The sequence below is a fragment of the Oculina patagonica genome, chromosome 2 (genome assembly GCF_052425735.1).
Source record: "Oculina patagonica isolate OP01 chromosome 2, crgOcupat, whole genome shotgun sequence".
In the NCBI taxonomy this organism is placed as follows: Eukaryota; Metazoa; Cnidaria; class Anthozoa; order Scleractinia; family Oculinidae; genus Oculina; species Oculina patagonica.
In genome coordinates, this window is record NC_135759.1 from 45,505,183 (window position 1) to 45,523,270 (window position 18,088).

Genomic DNA, 18,088 nt, shown 5'->3' on the forward strand with positions numbered 1-18,088 from the left:
CTGTATACCTCACAATGAAGGTATACAGTAGCTTTTTGTTATTCGTTGTAACTATTGCACTCCTTGATAGGAAAAGTAAGGCAGACATTTCAGCCCTGAAAGCCCGCAAAGGTGAGGCAGAATATAAACAAACGGATGCATCAGCCAAACGTGACGATATCGCTCAAGAACAAGGTAAAATATGTAACCACAATAACAGAATCTGAAGGAAAAAACGCGCTGCCCTTCTCCTTGATACAACATGCTACGCTTGGAAATAAAAATAGTAACTTACATCAGAGGGAGATAACATAAGGTCCTTGGGTTACACTGAAGATTAAATTGTAGACATGACACTTGATTTGTTGAAGTTCCACCTGGAATGTACGCTATCGTAAAGCTAGATAACATCCCAGGATAACATTCAGTTGTGCAGTGATCTGATTGTTTATTTAACAGCAAATTTGTTAACGTTTTTGCATCCTTGAACTCTATTACATCTTGAATTAATTTTTTTGTTGTTATTAGGTTATGCCCATAAAACATTTCGTTTCTCGCCCGACCAATCTCTTTTGGAAACGTAACAAAGATGCTTTCTGTTTCCTTTCTCGGCTGTCTCTGAGTTAACATCTAAATCAGTCCTTCAATGGACGTCTTTGAACACTTTTAGGGGATGTAGCGATTCGTACCTAAATGTATATTATGGGGAAGATGTAATCAAAGTTCGCTAGCGCTTGCGGTCATTGATTTATTTACTTATTTATTCTCGGCTTTTTTAACCGATCGATCGACCGACTTTCATGAGAGGGAGAGGTCGATGGGAAACGAAACATTTCGTAGATATTAATTCTGACGGAAACCAGGTGCGGTCAGGTGCGGCAAGCAGGAGAACCAAGTGTGGGTTCAACCACTGATGTCTTAATGAAGCCTCGAGATTTATTAGAATGAAATAAATATGTATTATAAAGACGATATTTACCTGCATTGCTAAGCAAATGTCGCTTTATCGGATGGGCGGCGGTTTTGTTATTCCTTTGTTATGCTAAAATGGAGTATAGTGTGTCTTCCATACAAATGTTTGTCAAAATTAACACGAAACTCTAACTTATAATAGTCCTGGGATGATCAGTTGCATAACTGAATCGCCCTGATAGAAACAATCAAACCCGACAGAGCAAACCAGTTGCTGATTGGCCAAAAATCGCCAGAAAATTTCTTAGACTGAGAGGCGTTTGTGTACGACATTTGAATAAAATAGTAAAGAGTCAATTCAAAATTTGCGGCCTTTATCTTTGTTTCAGGAGAAGATTATTTGAGACATCTTTCAATACTTACTTTGCAGTTAATTTTTTTTGCCCGTAACAATTAATTTATGCGCCTTTTGGCCTTCAGAGAAGATAAGATAAGATGGAGACTGGACAACTTTTTGTTATCGACAACAAAATAGTATCGACAACTAAAACACGTATAGCCGGTGTAAAACGAGCTGTCAACAACTTTTAAAACGCTTTTTTGTTTCCAAAAAGAACCTCCTCTTTTGTCTTTTTTGGCCGCTATCTCGAATGAATGTAGTCTGTACTTCCCCGAACAGTGTTTGGCAATAACGTCTAACTGCGATGCTGTCTTCTTGTATACAAATAATAATTACAATAAAGTTTTAAAAAACGAAAAAATAGTTAAAAACGTAAAAATGTCAAAATGCGACGAAATTAAATGACGTATTGATACTAAAAAGTAAAAAACCAATTTCAAGCAGTAACTTTGTCATTCCGGCTGAAAAAAAACAACTGAATTTCTTACCATAAAAATTTGAAAGTAATTTGTTGATTTGTTGTCCCACAAGCCTTGCAGGGGAAGATCTACCAAAATGTCACGGGACCTACATATGCAATTAAATGCTTACTTGTTTTTTTTTTTTTTTTTCAGATAATGGCCTCCCTAATGACCCTTACATGAACTACATGTTGTGGCCACACCTTCACTTTAGTGGGACTTTTCGTGCCGATGTTTCAACTGTCAATAATAAACCATCCAATTACGACAATGACAACTTTGTCCAAGGTGACCAATTACAAAGCTCCGGAAACTGGAACCCAAAAGGCAGTGGTGAATGGAGCGTAAGTGGCTCTGTGACTCACGTATGTTATGCTGATGGACACTGTGTGGGGGATGATGAAGGAAATAAGAACACCGAACCAATCATGGGAGCACATGTACTTGGTACGTACAAAAACTCTTAATTTATATCTAATGCCCAGCTTAATGCTGAAACATTTGTCACTAGCTACCTCCATTTCGGTAAATATTGTCATTTTTATACTTCGAAGGAATTATTCTTATAATTTACAATAAAGCAGTCGTTTTTAAGTAAAGACCGTACCGAATGTAAAAGATAAAAGGATTGCTTCACTTGCTGACTATTTCATGACTGATGTGTTCCTGCCCGTTTCACGGGAGGAAAAAAGGCCAATCCACATTATTTTTTTCACAGAATAAAGGGCTCTACAGCTTACAAGACCCGCTTGTCGGGTTGTAGGCGAAAGCTCGTTATGTGGATAACGAACTAACAAGTGAGCCTGTGGACAGTCGTTTGATGACGCTTTTTAACGATAGCTTGTAGACTTTTTTTTATCTCGCCGATCAATTTTGTGTTAAGATTCATTCAAATTGAATATTTTTACTTTATAAAACCAGGGTATGCTATGTGAGGTTTTCCGGTTTTTACGCCTTATGGCCAACTGGGTAGCAGGTTCACAAGCCAAAACTCAAATTGTAAGCAAACAGTGTTAACAATTGCTACAAATTCAACCGCGAACTCGTGTATATTAAGTCTCCGGTTAAGACTGTTTTCAATTTATATCACCTTGACAATTTGCATTCCTCGTTACAGATGGCGGCAACAAAGCGTCTGCAAAGATGGTAGACCTAGACAGTGAAGCTCAACTCTTTTCTGAAATTTGGGGCTGGAGAATTCGCATTGAGAATTTATTTTCCGCCGATTACGCACCAGTCCCGCTTCAGTACCTGTGGAAGAAAATGATTACCACACGGGGAGGAGCTTTTACTCTTGGTTCGGCTTATCAATCGGTGCTATCAAACATTACATGGTTAAACCATGGAATGGACTCGCCTTTCTTCAAACAGCTTCAAGGTGCAATGAAAAATGACAAAATTGACAGCGAAAGGCTATCAATACGTTTTAATGTAGATATGTACCAGAAAGAATCAAACGAAAGCACTTTTACCATGGGACGTCTCACAGGTAGAGCATTATTGTTTTTTCTGTTTTTGTCATCGTCACTGCTTTTGCCATTTTCTACATTAACTGCCACTACAGCCTGCGTAGCTGGTGGTGTTGGATTTAAAGCGCGCACAAACTTCCTCACCAAGCCCCTTTGTTGTGCGCGCTTTTAAACCCAATACCGCGAGCTACGCAGGCTACTGCCACTTTCAAAGCAACTGTCACCATCACCATCAACATCACCTTCATTTCCACTGTCGATATGCCTACTCTGGGACCCAAAATCGCCCAAAATCGCCTTAAGTCGCCCAAAGTCGCTCTAAGTATAGATATTTTCTGTAACAGTGCTTTATGGTGTACCATGTACATGTATACCACAACTGTCGGTCACCTAAAATTGCCTAAAAGGTCACCTAAAATTGTCGTTCAAAGTCGCCCAAAATTGCCTTAAATCGCCCAATATCGCCCGTAATTTTGGACAAAATAAGCTAAAATCGCCTAAAGTCGCCCAAAGTTACGGCGACTTTGGGTCCCAGAGTAGGCCTTTATTTTTGAAATGCCAAAGTAAAATGTGAACAGGCATGTACAATTTACGAATACGTCTTAAAGTTTACATTCAGTTCTACAGGTTTTGTGCGAGCTTTGGGTTTTTTATTTTAAATCACACAGGTACAATTGGTTTGTTAGGCCGAAAATCCCCGCCGTACTTTACTCACGGCCGTATGATGAAGGCACTGTCGAGTAATCTTCAGGATGCACCATTTTATGTCGATAAAGCGAATGGAAAGGTGTTTGTAGACTTTGGTAACACTTTACCAATAGATGAAAAGGGTAGTGTAGACACTGAAATCAGAGGTGATATGTTTGTTGCCGTGCCTGTTAACCAGAATCCGTCGCTGACTTGCTCTGATGATCTTCTGTGGCTTGGTCGCATTTATAACAAGGTTCCTAACTGGTATCAGAACACTGCTGGAGTACAGGCCTTCCCATCACTTGTATCATTATCTCCTGCTGAGATAAAAACAATCAGCCAGCATCCACTGGTTGTTGCTGAGGTTTGTCAACAATATAAAGGTTTTGATACTAACATTGTGTTATGATTGTTACTCTCAGTATTCTTAGGGTAATCTAAGCAAAAGGTGTAATTTTATTGCCGAACATGTTAGTAGCACTTCCCACATACAGTTATTATTTATTGACCATTGGGTATAAACAAACCTTTAATTATGCTGACTACTGCATTATCAGGACTCTTTCCAATGGTAACAATTTACTACAGTTAAGTGGGACTCTTAGGACCACTTGGGTCAGCACTGTTCTCTTGGTACACTAGTTAAAGGGAGATCTAGTATTTATGACTGCCTTAGAAGCCACGCACTTGGAGTGAAACTCATACGCGATCACTGAAACCTTCCCGTCTTGTTTCTCCGTTTTTTCCCCTTGTTTCTATCCATACCTTTAGGTCAAGGATATTCAGCTTTCCGCAGTAAGACACTACCTCTCTGGAACCTCTATTTTCATTCACCCGCTGTAAACACTACCTCTATTGTTATTCAGGGCTAGAGGCATTGTTGTCACCTGTTATTTATTGTTTTAAGAACTAATAAATTAACTCGTTCCGAGAGGTAGTGGGCGACCCGCTTTCCGTCCTGGTGCTTGGATGGATAATCCACTTCTAATTGTATTGATGGGTGGATGTCGTTTCCCATTTGTTTAATCAACATCATTGTACTTTCGTCATTACTGAGTCTTTCATTCTCAGCAACGGACCTCTCATTCACGTAGGTTTTACTTTTCTTGTACCTCATTTCATGGAGTGTTGCTTGTACAGCCATGTTGATATCATCCAATTGTTCATAACGATGTTTTTCGTTTCATAACGATGGCTGTTTCGTCCAGCCTCGCGGCAAATTCGTTAACCCATCAAATCATGAAGATCTGGGCCAATACGCCTGTAAACTTAAAGTATTATTAGGTTATTTTTCAAGCAACCCTTCGTTTTATTAAGTTATTTTATGTGCGTCAAACGTGTCTAAAAGATGTGATGTCTTATTCTTCTTGTAATATCTGATGTTTATCCTGATTTACAGGTGACTGGCGATTTGCCAGTTATAAAATGCAAGGAAATAGTAATGGCGGAAGGTCGAGATTGCATTGAGATTCATCCATACAACAAATGGACATTCCGAAAGAATCCAGATGAACAAGCTAATGTTCAGCTTGTTGCGACACAGTTTGGGAAGCCTCTTCGCCGAGCTCGTGTGAAAATTGACCCTTGTAACTGTGATTTAATCTTCGGTTTTGGTCAAGGACCAAAGGTTGGTCAACCTCCTTTGCCTGATGTACCTACTCATTCGATGACGGATAAAAACGGAATCGTTACGTTTGACATAAGAATCAAAGATCCACAAAATAACAGGAGCTTTATAGATGGACAGCTTTATCCTTTTATGTACTCGGTCGACACACAAAGCAAAAACTGTGAGGAAATGTGCAAAAAGGAGCCCTTTAAGCTTCTGAACTCACTGATCGTCATTCTAGCGTGGGACCATTACACTATTAAGGGCGCTGAAGCAACTTGGCTGGGCGATGTTTACCCAATCTTTAAGCAGTACGCCAACTTGTATCCAGTAATGACTGAAAACTTCTTAGATTTAGGTAATTATTACGACGTACTGAATCACAGAAAAGCCATCAAAATGAGTCTTGAGTTGCCAATGTCGCATCCAAATCATATGCCTGTTACACGTGACCTATCAACGTCCAAGCGTAAAGTTATCGTGGAATGGCTCTCCAGAGAAAAGCCTCTGATTGGTGAGCCCCACAACTTTTACTCAGTGGAACAACTCCGGAAGGACCTACAGATTGCTCTTCAACTGGAACATTCAACTATTCCTCCGTACCTAACTGCTTTGGCCTCCATGAAGAAAAGCTACAATCTGCAAATCCAAAGTGTCATGAAAGCAATTGTAATCCAAGAGATGATGCATATGGCGCTTGTTGCCAACATCCTTAATGCTGTTGGAGGAAAACCATCCTTGTATTCTAAGAACTTTATTCCACATTACCCCTCACGTCTTCCTGGTGGAGTGCAGCCTGATTTGGTAGTACCAATTGAAAAGATCTCCCTTGCGTTAATTAGGAACATCTTTATGAAAATCGAGCAGCCTGAATTGGAGCTAGCAGAAGTTTCCAGCTTTCGACATGCGTTTTCATTTATGCATCGTCACAAACAAATGGAAGAGACGAACCAGAGCCAGGAAAGTAAAGAAAGGCCAGAGTCTGGAGGAAATCAAGACAATGAAGCAAAGAACCGACCCGAGTCTCATTGGTCTATGAATGTACAAGTCGAAGAAGATCCATCAACATGTTTAAGTTCATTTTCTAGGGAACAGTTTGGAATAGGTAAGCATTTTCTTGTTAATATATCATGCAAGTTTACGAAAATATTTTGTAAAATGTTGCGTTTTGAGTGGGAGTAAAACCTACATGAGACCAAAACGAAGAGTACGAGGATCAAAGAAAAGGTCCATTTATTTTCAAGGCAATAACACTTTTTTGCCATGACAACCTAAAGCGTGCGTGCTCTTGTTCCTGACATGGAAACTCCGAACGTCAAAACAACACACATACAACACACTTTTATTCAATATGACAATGTATTTCGTCACTTGTAGATTTTCATTCCAGACAGTTGGAGGGTGTACGTCAACTTATTGCGGAGGATACATCCAAAAATATAACACAGGTAATAAAAATATACAAAAAACACACCTTACATCTATTGGCAAATAGAAAAAACAGAGCTAAATCGTAATTAGACAGGTAGATGATACATGTTGCTAAAAAAAGCGTTCTGTAGAAAAAATCCTATCGTCATAAATAGACTTGACACTAAAAATGCCTGCTGACGGCGTCTTATCTTGTATTTACAGCCTGAATCAGAAAGTTATTTCAGGGGCATCCTCAGAGACACATGCCAGGGGCAGTTAATCGGAGCAAAACAAAGTAAATTCGAAAAAAAATTGGAGAAAAAAAATTGACTCGAAAGCGCCTTAATTTAAGCCGAGTTTACTTCGTTTTGCCCCGACTAATTTTTCCTGGGACTCTGTTTTACTAGGCTGGTTTTTGTTCTCTTTACATTTATTCTTTCCATCTCTTGATACGCTTAGCAGCATGAGAGATTTCCTGGTGACAATATGAAGAAAATAATCAAGAATCACAACACAATCGGCGGTTTCTACAATCACATCTTAAACGCCCTCGGACACCCTACAGATTGTGGGAGAAACAACAGCATTTTCACCGGAGATCCACGCAAGCAAGTTGATTTCCAACATTGGTCATCTCACGGACATACCTTGAAGGTTTACGACTACTTTACAGCAGTAGAAGCCATCCAAGACATAGTTGAGCAGGGCGAAGGTAGCTCTCCGTGTAATCCCGTTGCCTGGGATACAGGAAAAAAGAAGGACCTGTCACATTACTTCTTGTTATATTCAATTGCGGAGAAGCGCGAGATTCAGGTCTTCAAGACAGCGTCGCCGCTTCCAGAGGAAATTAATGTTGACGACGATAGAGTGGTTGACTACTCGAAGGTATGCTGTTCACATGAAGATTGTACTACGATGTGGTGGTGGATATAGAAAAGCTTAATTAAAAGGCTTTTGTCGTTAAATATTAATATTAAAAAAAAATTTATGCCTTTGATGTCATGAGGTGATTTTCGTTATTGACACCCGCTTTCAGTGTTTCGTGCATAGCGGCCTTCTATCGATATCCATGACCTTCTAAACTTGTGGGATCATTTGCCTAAAACCAACACTGGCATACATCGGTCTTGATGGGCTCTTTTAAAGCAGAACGAGATGTGGAAAGATATATATGCACGTAACACTGAAAGCGGGTGTAAAAAAGTTTTCAATATAATGGTAATCTTTGCCCATTAAGATATTAATAAAGAAGAATTCAAGCATGAAAACCAGTTGCGTTAAGTTAAATGTAATTTGTTTTACTTTTCAACAGCTGTGTCATGGCACCTACTACTTTAACGGTTCCAAGATTCCTTTTGATCCTGAGGGTGTATGGCCGATGGTTTCTAATCCCCGGATGTCAAAATACACCCCTGGTTCCAAAGCTTACAGACAAGCAGAAAGGTTCAACAAAGTGTATACCAAGCTGCTGAAATCACTAGAGGACGTCTTCAATGGCCATCCTGACTCACTGAATGATGCTCTTGGCCTCATGTACTCGGTTGATTTTCACTTGAAAAATCTTGTGCGCACGCCCATTGACGACAAAGGGGACCCAGATGTCGGACCAAACGCTGGTCCAACTTTTGATTTTAAGCCATAATGGGATTCCCTTACTCACCTCATCCAGAGAGACTTCTGAATCAAATTGCCGTTAATACGATATAGTGGCTTCACTGGCCTAAATCCATGTAATTTTCATCAATACTGTTAAAATAATTAATAAATCGTGACTTTTCCGATTTACCGGTGGCTAGTAGAAGATCTGTTATCTGCTTAAGTAAAGCTGAAGAAATAACTAACAGCTAAATCACGATATTTTGCAATAACCAAGTTCACTAATTGTTTTATCATTCGATAACTAAATTTTTTTTGCATTGACAATTATCTTTGAGATGAGGAACTGAAGTGAGATATTAAGAATTTCCATTGCCTTCGCTGTTTTTCTGGTCTAGTACTAAGTAGACAAATCAAACTGCTCTCATGCAACTCTGGAAAAAAGCTAGCTGCCATTTTTTACAAAAGTGTGCATGCACTGAAAACTCATTTGCAGGAAAATGACTCTCAGACAGTAATGCGCATGAGCAGTTATTATTTGAAGGTCACGTTATTGGCTCTCTAAACTGAAAATGACGAAGAATGTATTTCTTCCTTGCAAAGAAGATAAACTAAATAAAAAAGGAGTACCATGCAAACTTTGACAACGTGTATTAAAATTATGAAGACTTTTACATGTAGAGAGCCATAAAATTGCATCGTTTACCAACCAGAGGAGGCAGGCGTGTTTGCATTATACGTATTTTCCCTTTCTTTTCACATTTGAAAGGGGTGAGGAATGTATGGGCTTATCAACTGGCTAGCCAAAAACAATGATTTAAGGGAACCTATTTTGTAGTGATCAGAAAGGCAAAAAGATAGCAGCCTTCTATTTACTGTGAGAGAACGCGTGATTTATATTTACAGGACATTTATTAGAATTCTTAAAAGGGGATTCTTTTTAACTACAGATCTAGAGCACTTGTCAAATATAGCCGTGATTTGAAACACTTGAAAAGGGAGAGGTGTTATTCGCAACATGTTTTTGGACTATTGTAGAGAAATAACGATTAAAGGAATTTGAGACGTGTCTATCGATTCTTCATCACCTCTGAGCGAACGTTTTTATTATTATTATTATTATTATTATTATTATTATTATTATTATTATAAATACTATTATTATAGTTATTATTATTATTACTATTATTACTTAAATAATAAAGCTGATTTTTTTTTACAGGAATGAATAGCTAAGAAGATTATCAAACTTAGTTATAAAACTTTTGCTAAGTATTTTGGTCTATTGTTACACCTCGAGGTCTTAACTTGGTTTGCCTGCAACGACACGGCCTAGCTTAACGAAGAAAAGCTACAAATACGCATGTCAACAACATGATGGCGCTGGCCATTGGCAATGCTGCTTCATTGCACAGATCGTCACTGCAGCAGTGGGCGTTACAGCTATACTTGCATTCGTCCGTTTTAAGAACATCTTTACAAAATGATTTGGTGTGACAACCTTTGGCGTATAATGTACCACCCCATGTGTGTAACTCTTTACTAAACTTGTTACAGCTGTCAAATCCCACAGCACAGGTGACCTTTGTTTTTTTGTCGTCACAGTCCTCCCAACCCTCGGTACTCAAACACTGGTAACACCTGAGGCAACACCCTGAAAAAATATTTTTTAAAGGACAGTGTCACCATGATTTGATGCTACTAGCAATTGCAATGAAAGTGTTAGTATTAATTAGAAATCCACTTATGGTGGCCTGGCCTTGCTACAACGTACGATACAAGTCATGAAAATTGTTAAAAGGTGATTTGGTTACGGACGGATAGGGCAGTAATGGCCTAAAAAAGTGTTTCTTGGAAGAAAATCAATTAAAAAAATAATTAGGTTTGTTCACATCTTGGAGAATGAATTTATGCCATTTTTGTTGTTGTTCAAAGGTATGTTGTTGACCACTGAGTGCATAGTTTACACAAAAACTTAAAAGAATTATCGTGAAACTGCCCCTTGAAGGCTGGAGACGCCAAGCACACAATTTAGTTTAGTTTTCCTTTTTATTTTTTTTTTGCTCAGTTTTTTGTTTGTTGTTTTTTTCGAGATTATCTTTACGTTTTGTCATGATCTGTACCCCTTTTTGCATTAAAATGCATAAAATTATCCGATGAGGTTAATCAAGAGTGGGAGATAAAGTACATCCAAAATAAAATATTTCAATTCTTTCTTTCTGTTTTTTTCTTCTGCTTTTACGAATCAAAATAAACGATTGAAATAAACAAATTCTCGATAGCTGATATTTAAAACAAAGCGAGAGACCTCTAGTATATTATATTTTGTCTGCGAAAATGGCGATCTATTATTTTTATTGCATATGCATTTTTAAAAGCATACTATCATTAAAAAACCCAAGTCATTTTCCAAAATTTCCACGTCAGTTTTTAATTCAAGGGAATCGCCTTAAAATGAATTAGGATCAAGTTGTTTTAGTTTTTTAGTTTTAGTTTTAAAACAACTCTTCATCTTAAAATATCGTTGAATGGAAACTGCCATTTCACGAAAATGGCACAATCTTTGAAAATTAAGATTTTAGACTTTACGGAAAGTCAACAAAATTAAGTGGTATGCAAATTCTAGTTGTAAGATGTGTGAATATTCATGATCACCTTGTATCGTCTGGTCTGATATCCGAACGCGATTTTCGACCAAAAAAATCTAATATGGAGGAAAAATATTGTCTTTAAGAGAGGGTCCATATGAAATCCATGCAATATTAAAATTTGAGTCTACATCGACCCTGTCAGATTTCCTTTATATTTTGCATGGGGCTACATATTGAGATGATAATGCTGTAGGTAGAATATTATCGCAAAATTCTTTAACGTGTGGAAGATATCGTGGTCAACGCGCCCATGGTCGGTTTTGAGCCAAAAAATACCTAAATTTTGACCCATCTTTCGACCAAAATATCTCTGCAAGAATTGAAGCTTTCCATATAAAAATACCACTGTAATTAGTATCACCTAGTACAATTTAAATGATATCATCAAGATTTTTCATCGCTCTCACGTTTAGTAGTAAACCTATTTTAAAAATAAGGTATTTCGGGCAATGCGTGACACTAGAGATTTTAGGGTAAAATTACGTTTGAATATCGCCGATGCGGCGTTATTCTGATGGTTCCATTAGCCATTATTTTGTAAAACATTTACTAAATAATAAATTAAAGTCAAAAAAAGTATGTTAAGTTCAATCGGCACGTATGATTTTAGCGTACAAAAATGTGGTACATGTGAGCAAAACAAAAACAAAGTTCTGAAAGTTTTAGAACGAGTTTCATAACATGATGGATAGGTCGGCTGAGGACGTGAGAAATACCGCTTACATAAATCCAATAAACCTTTTAGCATCTAAAGTGGTTCGTGATGTTAATTATCCGGCTATTTAGTGCCCATAAATACAGACTTACAGCGTGAGAAAAGGTAAACAAGCCACTTGACATGTTCATCATCGATCGAATTCAAGCGTATCTTCACGTGCAGATTGGAAAGAGAAAACGTCGCTCACTCCTGTCTACCTGGTAGTTATAATGTTCACAAACAATTCTGCAAGGATTTAGTTTCCACTTTTCTCGTAAGCGATGGCCTCAGTACTTCACATTTTCATAAGCCTGGTAAGTTACTTTTCACCCGGGCGCCATGTTGTTTTGGACTAGTACCCAGTCTCTCAAGACTTGCCTCAGTGCTCGATCGAAACGCTGGAATGGACCATTGTTTTACTCGAAGCGTAGTATAGTACAGTACAGACGATTTCTTTCCGTGGCGCTCTCTGTCCAAACAATTTTTCCAGCTGCATCTTTCTGCAGACAATGTTTTTTGATGTCTTCAAACAATTTATGTGGGCATTTTGCTATTGCAAACAATTTTTTTTTCAGGATTTTTGATCCCACTTGGCCACTCCTCCAAAAAAATAATGTTGCTTCCCCAACTGAATGTTGGATTTATAGTGTGGATGTCAAAACCATTAATGCGAATTGAAAGGTCTTTCAAAGGCCTTGTTAACAAAATCGAACGACCGCGCAGTTCGATTTTGTTAATAACGCGAATAATTACATACCAAATTGGACTTCACTCAATCTTTATACACTGGGGTTATATCCACCATCTCTCTAGCTCCTGTTCGTACCATATTGCAGATCAATGTGATATATGAAAAAGTTAAAGTAGCTTATACACAATATTACTTTCAAATTAATGAAAACACTAATGAAGTACTAATAAACCTTAAGTGAGGTTCTCTGCGACAAATCGCTTCGTGTGTACTACTTCAAAAAGTCCCTGCAACAAGGCGTTTGTTCGGTACACCTGCAGCGAATTTGGAAGAGGGAGAATGTAAACTAGTTTTTGAATTCAATACATGAAGCTCTCTCATTGGTTAGTTTATATTTTGTCACAGAAGTGCACACACGCTGCGACAAGGCTGCTTTCACTCATTTTGTCACTGCGATCAGTCGCACGAATTTAAACTGGTTTGAGTTCGTGCCTGGTGCAGCCTCGCCCTCGTGGATCATGTCTTTCGTGCGCTGCCGACATGTCGTCATGCTGACGCGTATATTTGCATTCTGCTCGCTTGCTGCAAGTAGTTTCTTTTTCGTTGCTCTAGCCTTCACTATATTCTTCTTTCTTTCATCCGTGCTCTCCACTGGCTTCGGCCCAGGGGGGGTACTCCGGGATCCAAGTGACGGGGATGTGCGAAGGATTTTTTTGGGGTCGAAATTTTCGATTCCGGGATTTTTTTGGGTAGGAGAATTTGGCAGGTATTTTTTTGGGTGACTTGATTTAAATAGGGAATTTTTTTTGGGGTATTAAAATCAAACTAAAGTGCCTTGGCGCGGCCTTGGCAATTTAGGGGTAATTTGACTAGGGATTTTTTTGGGCGTTTTTTTTTTGGTCCAGGGATTTTTTTGGGTAATGTCGGGAGACTTAGGGATTTTTTTGGGTCCTGAGTTTTGCCTCCATTCGATCATCCCCGTCACTTTGATCCCGGAGTACCCCCCTGGGGGCTTCGGGCAGTGCGACTTAGGGCTTTCCACAAGTTGCTCGAGATTTCCCAAAAAGTTGCCCGTAATATCTCAAAAAGTTGCTCCAAAAATCCAAAAACGTTGCTTCATATAATAAAGGTTGCTCGAAAGTTGCTCCTAAAAATCCAAAACGCTACTTCTAACCAAAAGAATTTTTTCTAAATATATGCTAATTTCCCTTTGAGAGTGAGATCTTCAAAGCAGTTTTAAGCAATTTTACAGCAAAAGTATCTAAATAACATATTAAAGGGAATATTATTTTGTTAAGTAACAAGGATTCCTTTAACTGGGAAAAATCGTGAAGATATTGATGACGTCATGTTTGCTGACGAGTTTTGTAATGTTTTATACAGAATGAGCCGAATGTTGAAACGTCTTTAGATGTCCCTCGAAAATCTTCGGCAAACGTCGTAAGTCTTCGGAAACGTTCGTTTTGCCTTAGAACAGCACTCGTATAATCTTCGGAAATCTTCGGTCTGGAAATTGCTCAAAATGCAACAAGTTGCTCGAGAGGAAAAAAGTCGCTCCAAGGGGGAAAAAGTTGCTCGAAACATGAAAAAATGCCAAAAAGTTGCCGAGCAACTTGTGGAAAGCCCTAGTGTGACTCAAAGGGCCTCGATGTGGAGCCGTTTTCTATAGCAACCGTCCAAGCACTTACCTCTCAGTCGGGTTTCCGCTTTCGCCTCGGGGCCACTCCGCTGGTGCCTTATTCCTTTTCATTCCCAGCCAAACCCCGCCTTCAATTCGTTGCGTAGCTTAACAGACATTAACGCCAGAGGTCTCGATCCCTGGCGCAGAACAGAAGGACCGTAAACTCTGGGAGCGAGAACGGATCATTCCATCTCAAGTCTCCGGTGCATGCGCACAATTAAACCGGAACCATAAATGGCCCAGAGGGCAGAGGACGGCCCAGTTCGGTCAAGGCTGACGGAAAATGCGCAAGTTCTTGGAACGAAATTTAATATCTAAACTCGTTTATCAACCGCTGGTTTAGGGGAACGAAGACCCTGGGAACAAGGATCCAGAACAATTTCAACAAATTTGGAATCACCTGTATCTCTGATAGTGCTCCTACTGATTTCCTAATTTAAAGCTAGAATAACGGACCGACGTATCGACGGAATTAAATATTTGTATAAGTGTAGATCAGCGTGCCTTTTTACAACTCATGATTCGTCTTTGCCTTGACCAGGTTGTTGAAAGTTCGTTTTCAATGACACTCATAATCATACTCTTTTGTTCTATTTTATCTTTCCTGTAGGCAATCCTTAGAATAAATGTAAATGAGTGAAATACTGTAAATGATTTAATAAACGCCCCACTCTCAAATAAACGCCTCCCTCTGAGGTGTAAAATTTGTATTAGAGGCCTCTACTAATAAACGTCCCGTGTCTAATAGACACCCCTGCTCCCCCCATCACCCCCCCCCTCCTCAATAAAAATAGGAAAAAATATATTCGCCTCAAAATTCAAGTAAACGTTTCATGGAGTAAAAAACACGCAATTTTCTTTAGTTAGTTAATTGATTCACTCGGACATCGAAGGGACCAAAGGAGCTAGCTAGCCAACATGGTTAACCCCGATGCGATGACGATGAAGACATCGATATCGAACAATCTGTGAACGACATCTTTAGGCTTTGCATTAGAAAAGATTAGAGTAGTCTCCTACTCACAAAATCTGTTTCCTATCTTTATCCGGGAGCAAACTACGCGTCATATTTACATACTTGTTTGTCTATTTGTTTCGTTACAGTTAGAGTGAAATCATGGGCTCCTGGTGAAATGAATGCCCCTTTTCTACTAAACGCCTCATATTTATTTAAAACTCCCGCATGTACCCCTTAAATTAAAAAGCCCTGGCGTTTATAAGATTATTTACGGTAAGTCGGTATTAAAGACTAATTTTTCGATTTCAGATTTTCAAAATTAAAAAAGGTGGAAAATTAAAGCCATGGCGATTTGTGGCGTATTGGATCATTTATAGATGACTCAATACATATCCCATGGCCCCTGAATGTCAGGTCCTTCTTGAAAGCACATAAACGAAGCCATGACGATCGCAATATGATCTGAGTCAGAGTGAAATTTGAGACATGAAATTTGAGATAAAATTCACAAGTCGGTCTGTCACGCAATCAACTATTGTCGGTGTTCTTCGAAGAACGACAGCACCAAAAACCACTTGTGCCGCAGATTCTTACTGGATGAAAACGATGACTACATAATTTCTTTGCAGTGGAAACATGTTTTTTATATGTGAACAAAACACGCGACCGAATTCTAAAACAAGTCGGTTTTCATGATCGGTGGATATTATATTTCATGCCTCGCCGCCAACTTGTTTTGATAACATCTGTTCTTAAATTACTATGGTGCTGGCAAATACGGCAAAACGCAGCTTACACACCAAGAGGGCGATGCCAAAAACCCTTGAAGGAAATGAATTTTATGCAATGATGCTTGCTTGTGGGGATATCTTTCAAATTGGTGCAGTACGACCAGCAGGTCGGTATGACCTTTGTGTTCGTTTGAATTTGTTTAATTTGCTTATTTATACCAGCCAACGACTTCCAGTAGTTAAAACTACTAACGATTTAAAAGTATTTTTATGCAAAAAGCTTCATAACGATGTTTTACTTCGTATAGCAACATTCTATTTAGTTTATATTTTACAAACTCTGAACTTATCACGATTTCCGTGTTGAGCTCATTTGCATATTGTCACGAAGTTAACACTATTTATTGATGCGAACCTGTAATTCCTCTTAAACTTAACAGAGATTTTATTTGATAAATAGGGACACCATTTCCTTGGCAATCTATTGACACTTTCAAATTCGATTGAAGAAACGCCGCATGTCTACAAACAACGACTTTTGAAACCCCACTTTTTTGGTACGAATTGAATAAGGAGATTTGGAATTTTGCTTTCAGCCAAACGCAGCAAATGACACAAGTTTACTGAACGTTTTTCTATTGTTCGGGACTTGATTTGTCTTATGTAAAAGTTTCGTATTATTTCTTTTTATATTTAGCATGTAGCAGGGGATCAAACATGGTGAATATTTTTAGGTCAAATTAAAGTACTTTCCACGGTCTGACAGTTTGATTGACATTTCTCCAAAACAATAAACAATTGAACCAAAATATTGCACATGGTTAATGTACTAGTGAAGTTACACAAGTGTGCCAAATTTGAGGGAAATCGGTGAGATGCGCTGTAGACTCGCCTGCATGGTTCTCGTGCGGACTCACTCTTAAGACTTCTAAAATGTACAGTGTATGCTTACGACGAGTCGAATAAATTCATAATATAGAGTGTAATGATGTAATGTATATGAAATAATTCATATATGAACTGCGGATGGATATGAAAGTGATAAATGATCATCGCAGTGATTTTCCAATTTAAGCAATTGGAATAAAGAAGCCTGAAAAAAATTCAGGGCTTCAACGGGATCCCGTTGAAGCCCTGAATTTTTTTCAGGCTTCTTTATTCCAATTGCTTAAATTGGAAAATCACTGCGATGATCATTTATCACTTTCAATATAGAGTGTGTTTTAGAAAAGCAACTAGAAAATGTTCTTTTTTCAAAAATAATGTCAGTTTGATGCAGCATTCGATCCAAACGATTTCTTTACTTTACGCCCATCTTTTTGCTTAACACAGGCTTTTAAACTTACACAGACGAACAATGTGCTAAATCGCTAAACAACCCTACTAAAACTAATCCACAAAGCAAACGACAAACTTTTACATTAAAAACCCAGCACCAAAACAGGCCGAGGCCTCTACAGTAAAAAATCAACGTCAGTCTCCAAAATTCAATTAAAATTGAGTTGCACGTAACTAGTACTCTAACTGCGATGTTAAGGAACTTACCAAAGGAAATACAGGAAAACAAAAAGAGAAGAACCAGCGATTTCATCACAATGAATTTAAGGCACACCTTTGACTCTTTTAAGTATGTCTCTTCCTTTTCTGCTCACGTGACGCACAAGTTCGTAAAGCGCGAGTGGACATGAAACAAAAAGCCGCTGGAAGACTGGAATCCAAACCTGATGCTGAGCCGCCGAGGCCGTAGACCGAGTTAGGTTAAATCGGACAATTTTCTTTGAGATTGGGCCGGCTAATTCTTTACTTTTTCAACAATTGTCAAGGAAACGCATTTTAGGATTACATTCAGATAAACTGAGGCTCTACGCAGCGCTTTGCAAGACATTGAACGATCTTGGCAACTATGTATATCGCAAGATATCTGTCATGTATAGATAACAAATAACAAACGACTTAAGCTTCTATGGGCATCATGAAAATTTTTTGCTCTTATTATCGAATATTCACTCGCAAACTAACCGCATATATTCCGAGCAAGCCAAAGAAGCTCACTAATAGTATAAATTAATATGGCGAGTGTAATGCACTGAAAACATCTTAAAGCTACATTTCTCTCTTTGTACTGATCACATTGACGAGTTCAGACAAAC

The 18,088-nt window shown here is 38.5% G+C and overlaps 2 protein-coding genes across 2 annotated transcripts; one reads left to right on the forward strand and one right to left on the reverse strand.

Annotated features, from left to right (window-relative positions):
• Window positions 1-14: 14 nt before the first annotated feature.
• LOC144642411 (uncharacterized) lies at window positions 15-8,575 on the forward strand. The gene is made up of 8 exons (XM_078501371.1): window positions 15-174; window positions 1,891-2,199; window positions 2,870-3,241; window positions 3,890-4,275; window positions 5,311-6,625; window positions 6,898-6,968; window positions 7,393-7,818; window positions 8,246-8,575. The coding sequence occupies exons 1-8, from the start codon at window positions 15-17 to the stop codon at window positions 8,573-8,575; spliced, it is 3,369 nt and encodes a 1,122-aa protein (XP_078357497.1).
• LOC144642103 (uncharacterized) lies at window positions 8,439-17,622 on the reverse strand. Its single transcript, XM_078501096.1, has 2 exons — window positions 17,484-17,622; window positions 8,439-10,183 (listed from the first exon to the last, which is right to left on the reverse strand). The coding sequence occupies exons 1-2, from the start codon at window positions 17,527-17,529 to the stop codon at window positions 9,867-9,869; spliced, it is 363 nt and encodes a 120-aa protein (XP_078357222.1). The 5' UTR covers window positions 17,530-17,622; the 3' UTR covers window positions 8,439-9,866.
• Window positions 17,623-18,088: the final 466 nt, after the last annotated feature.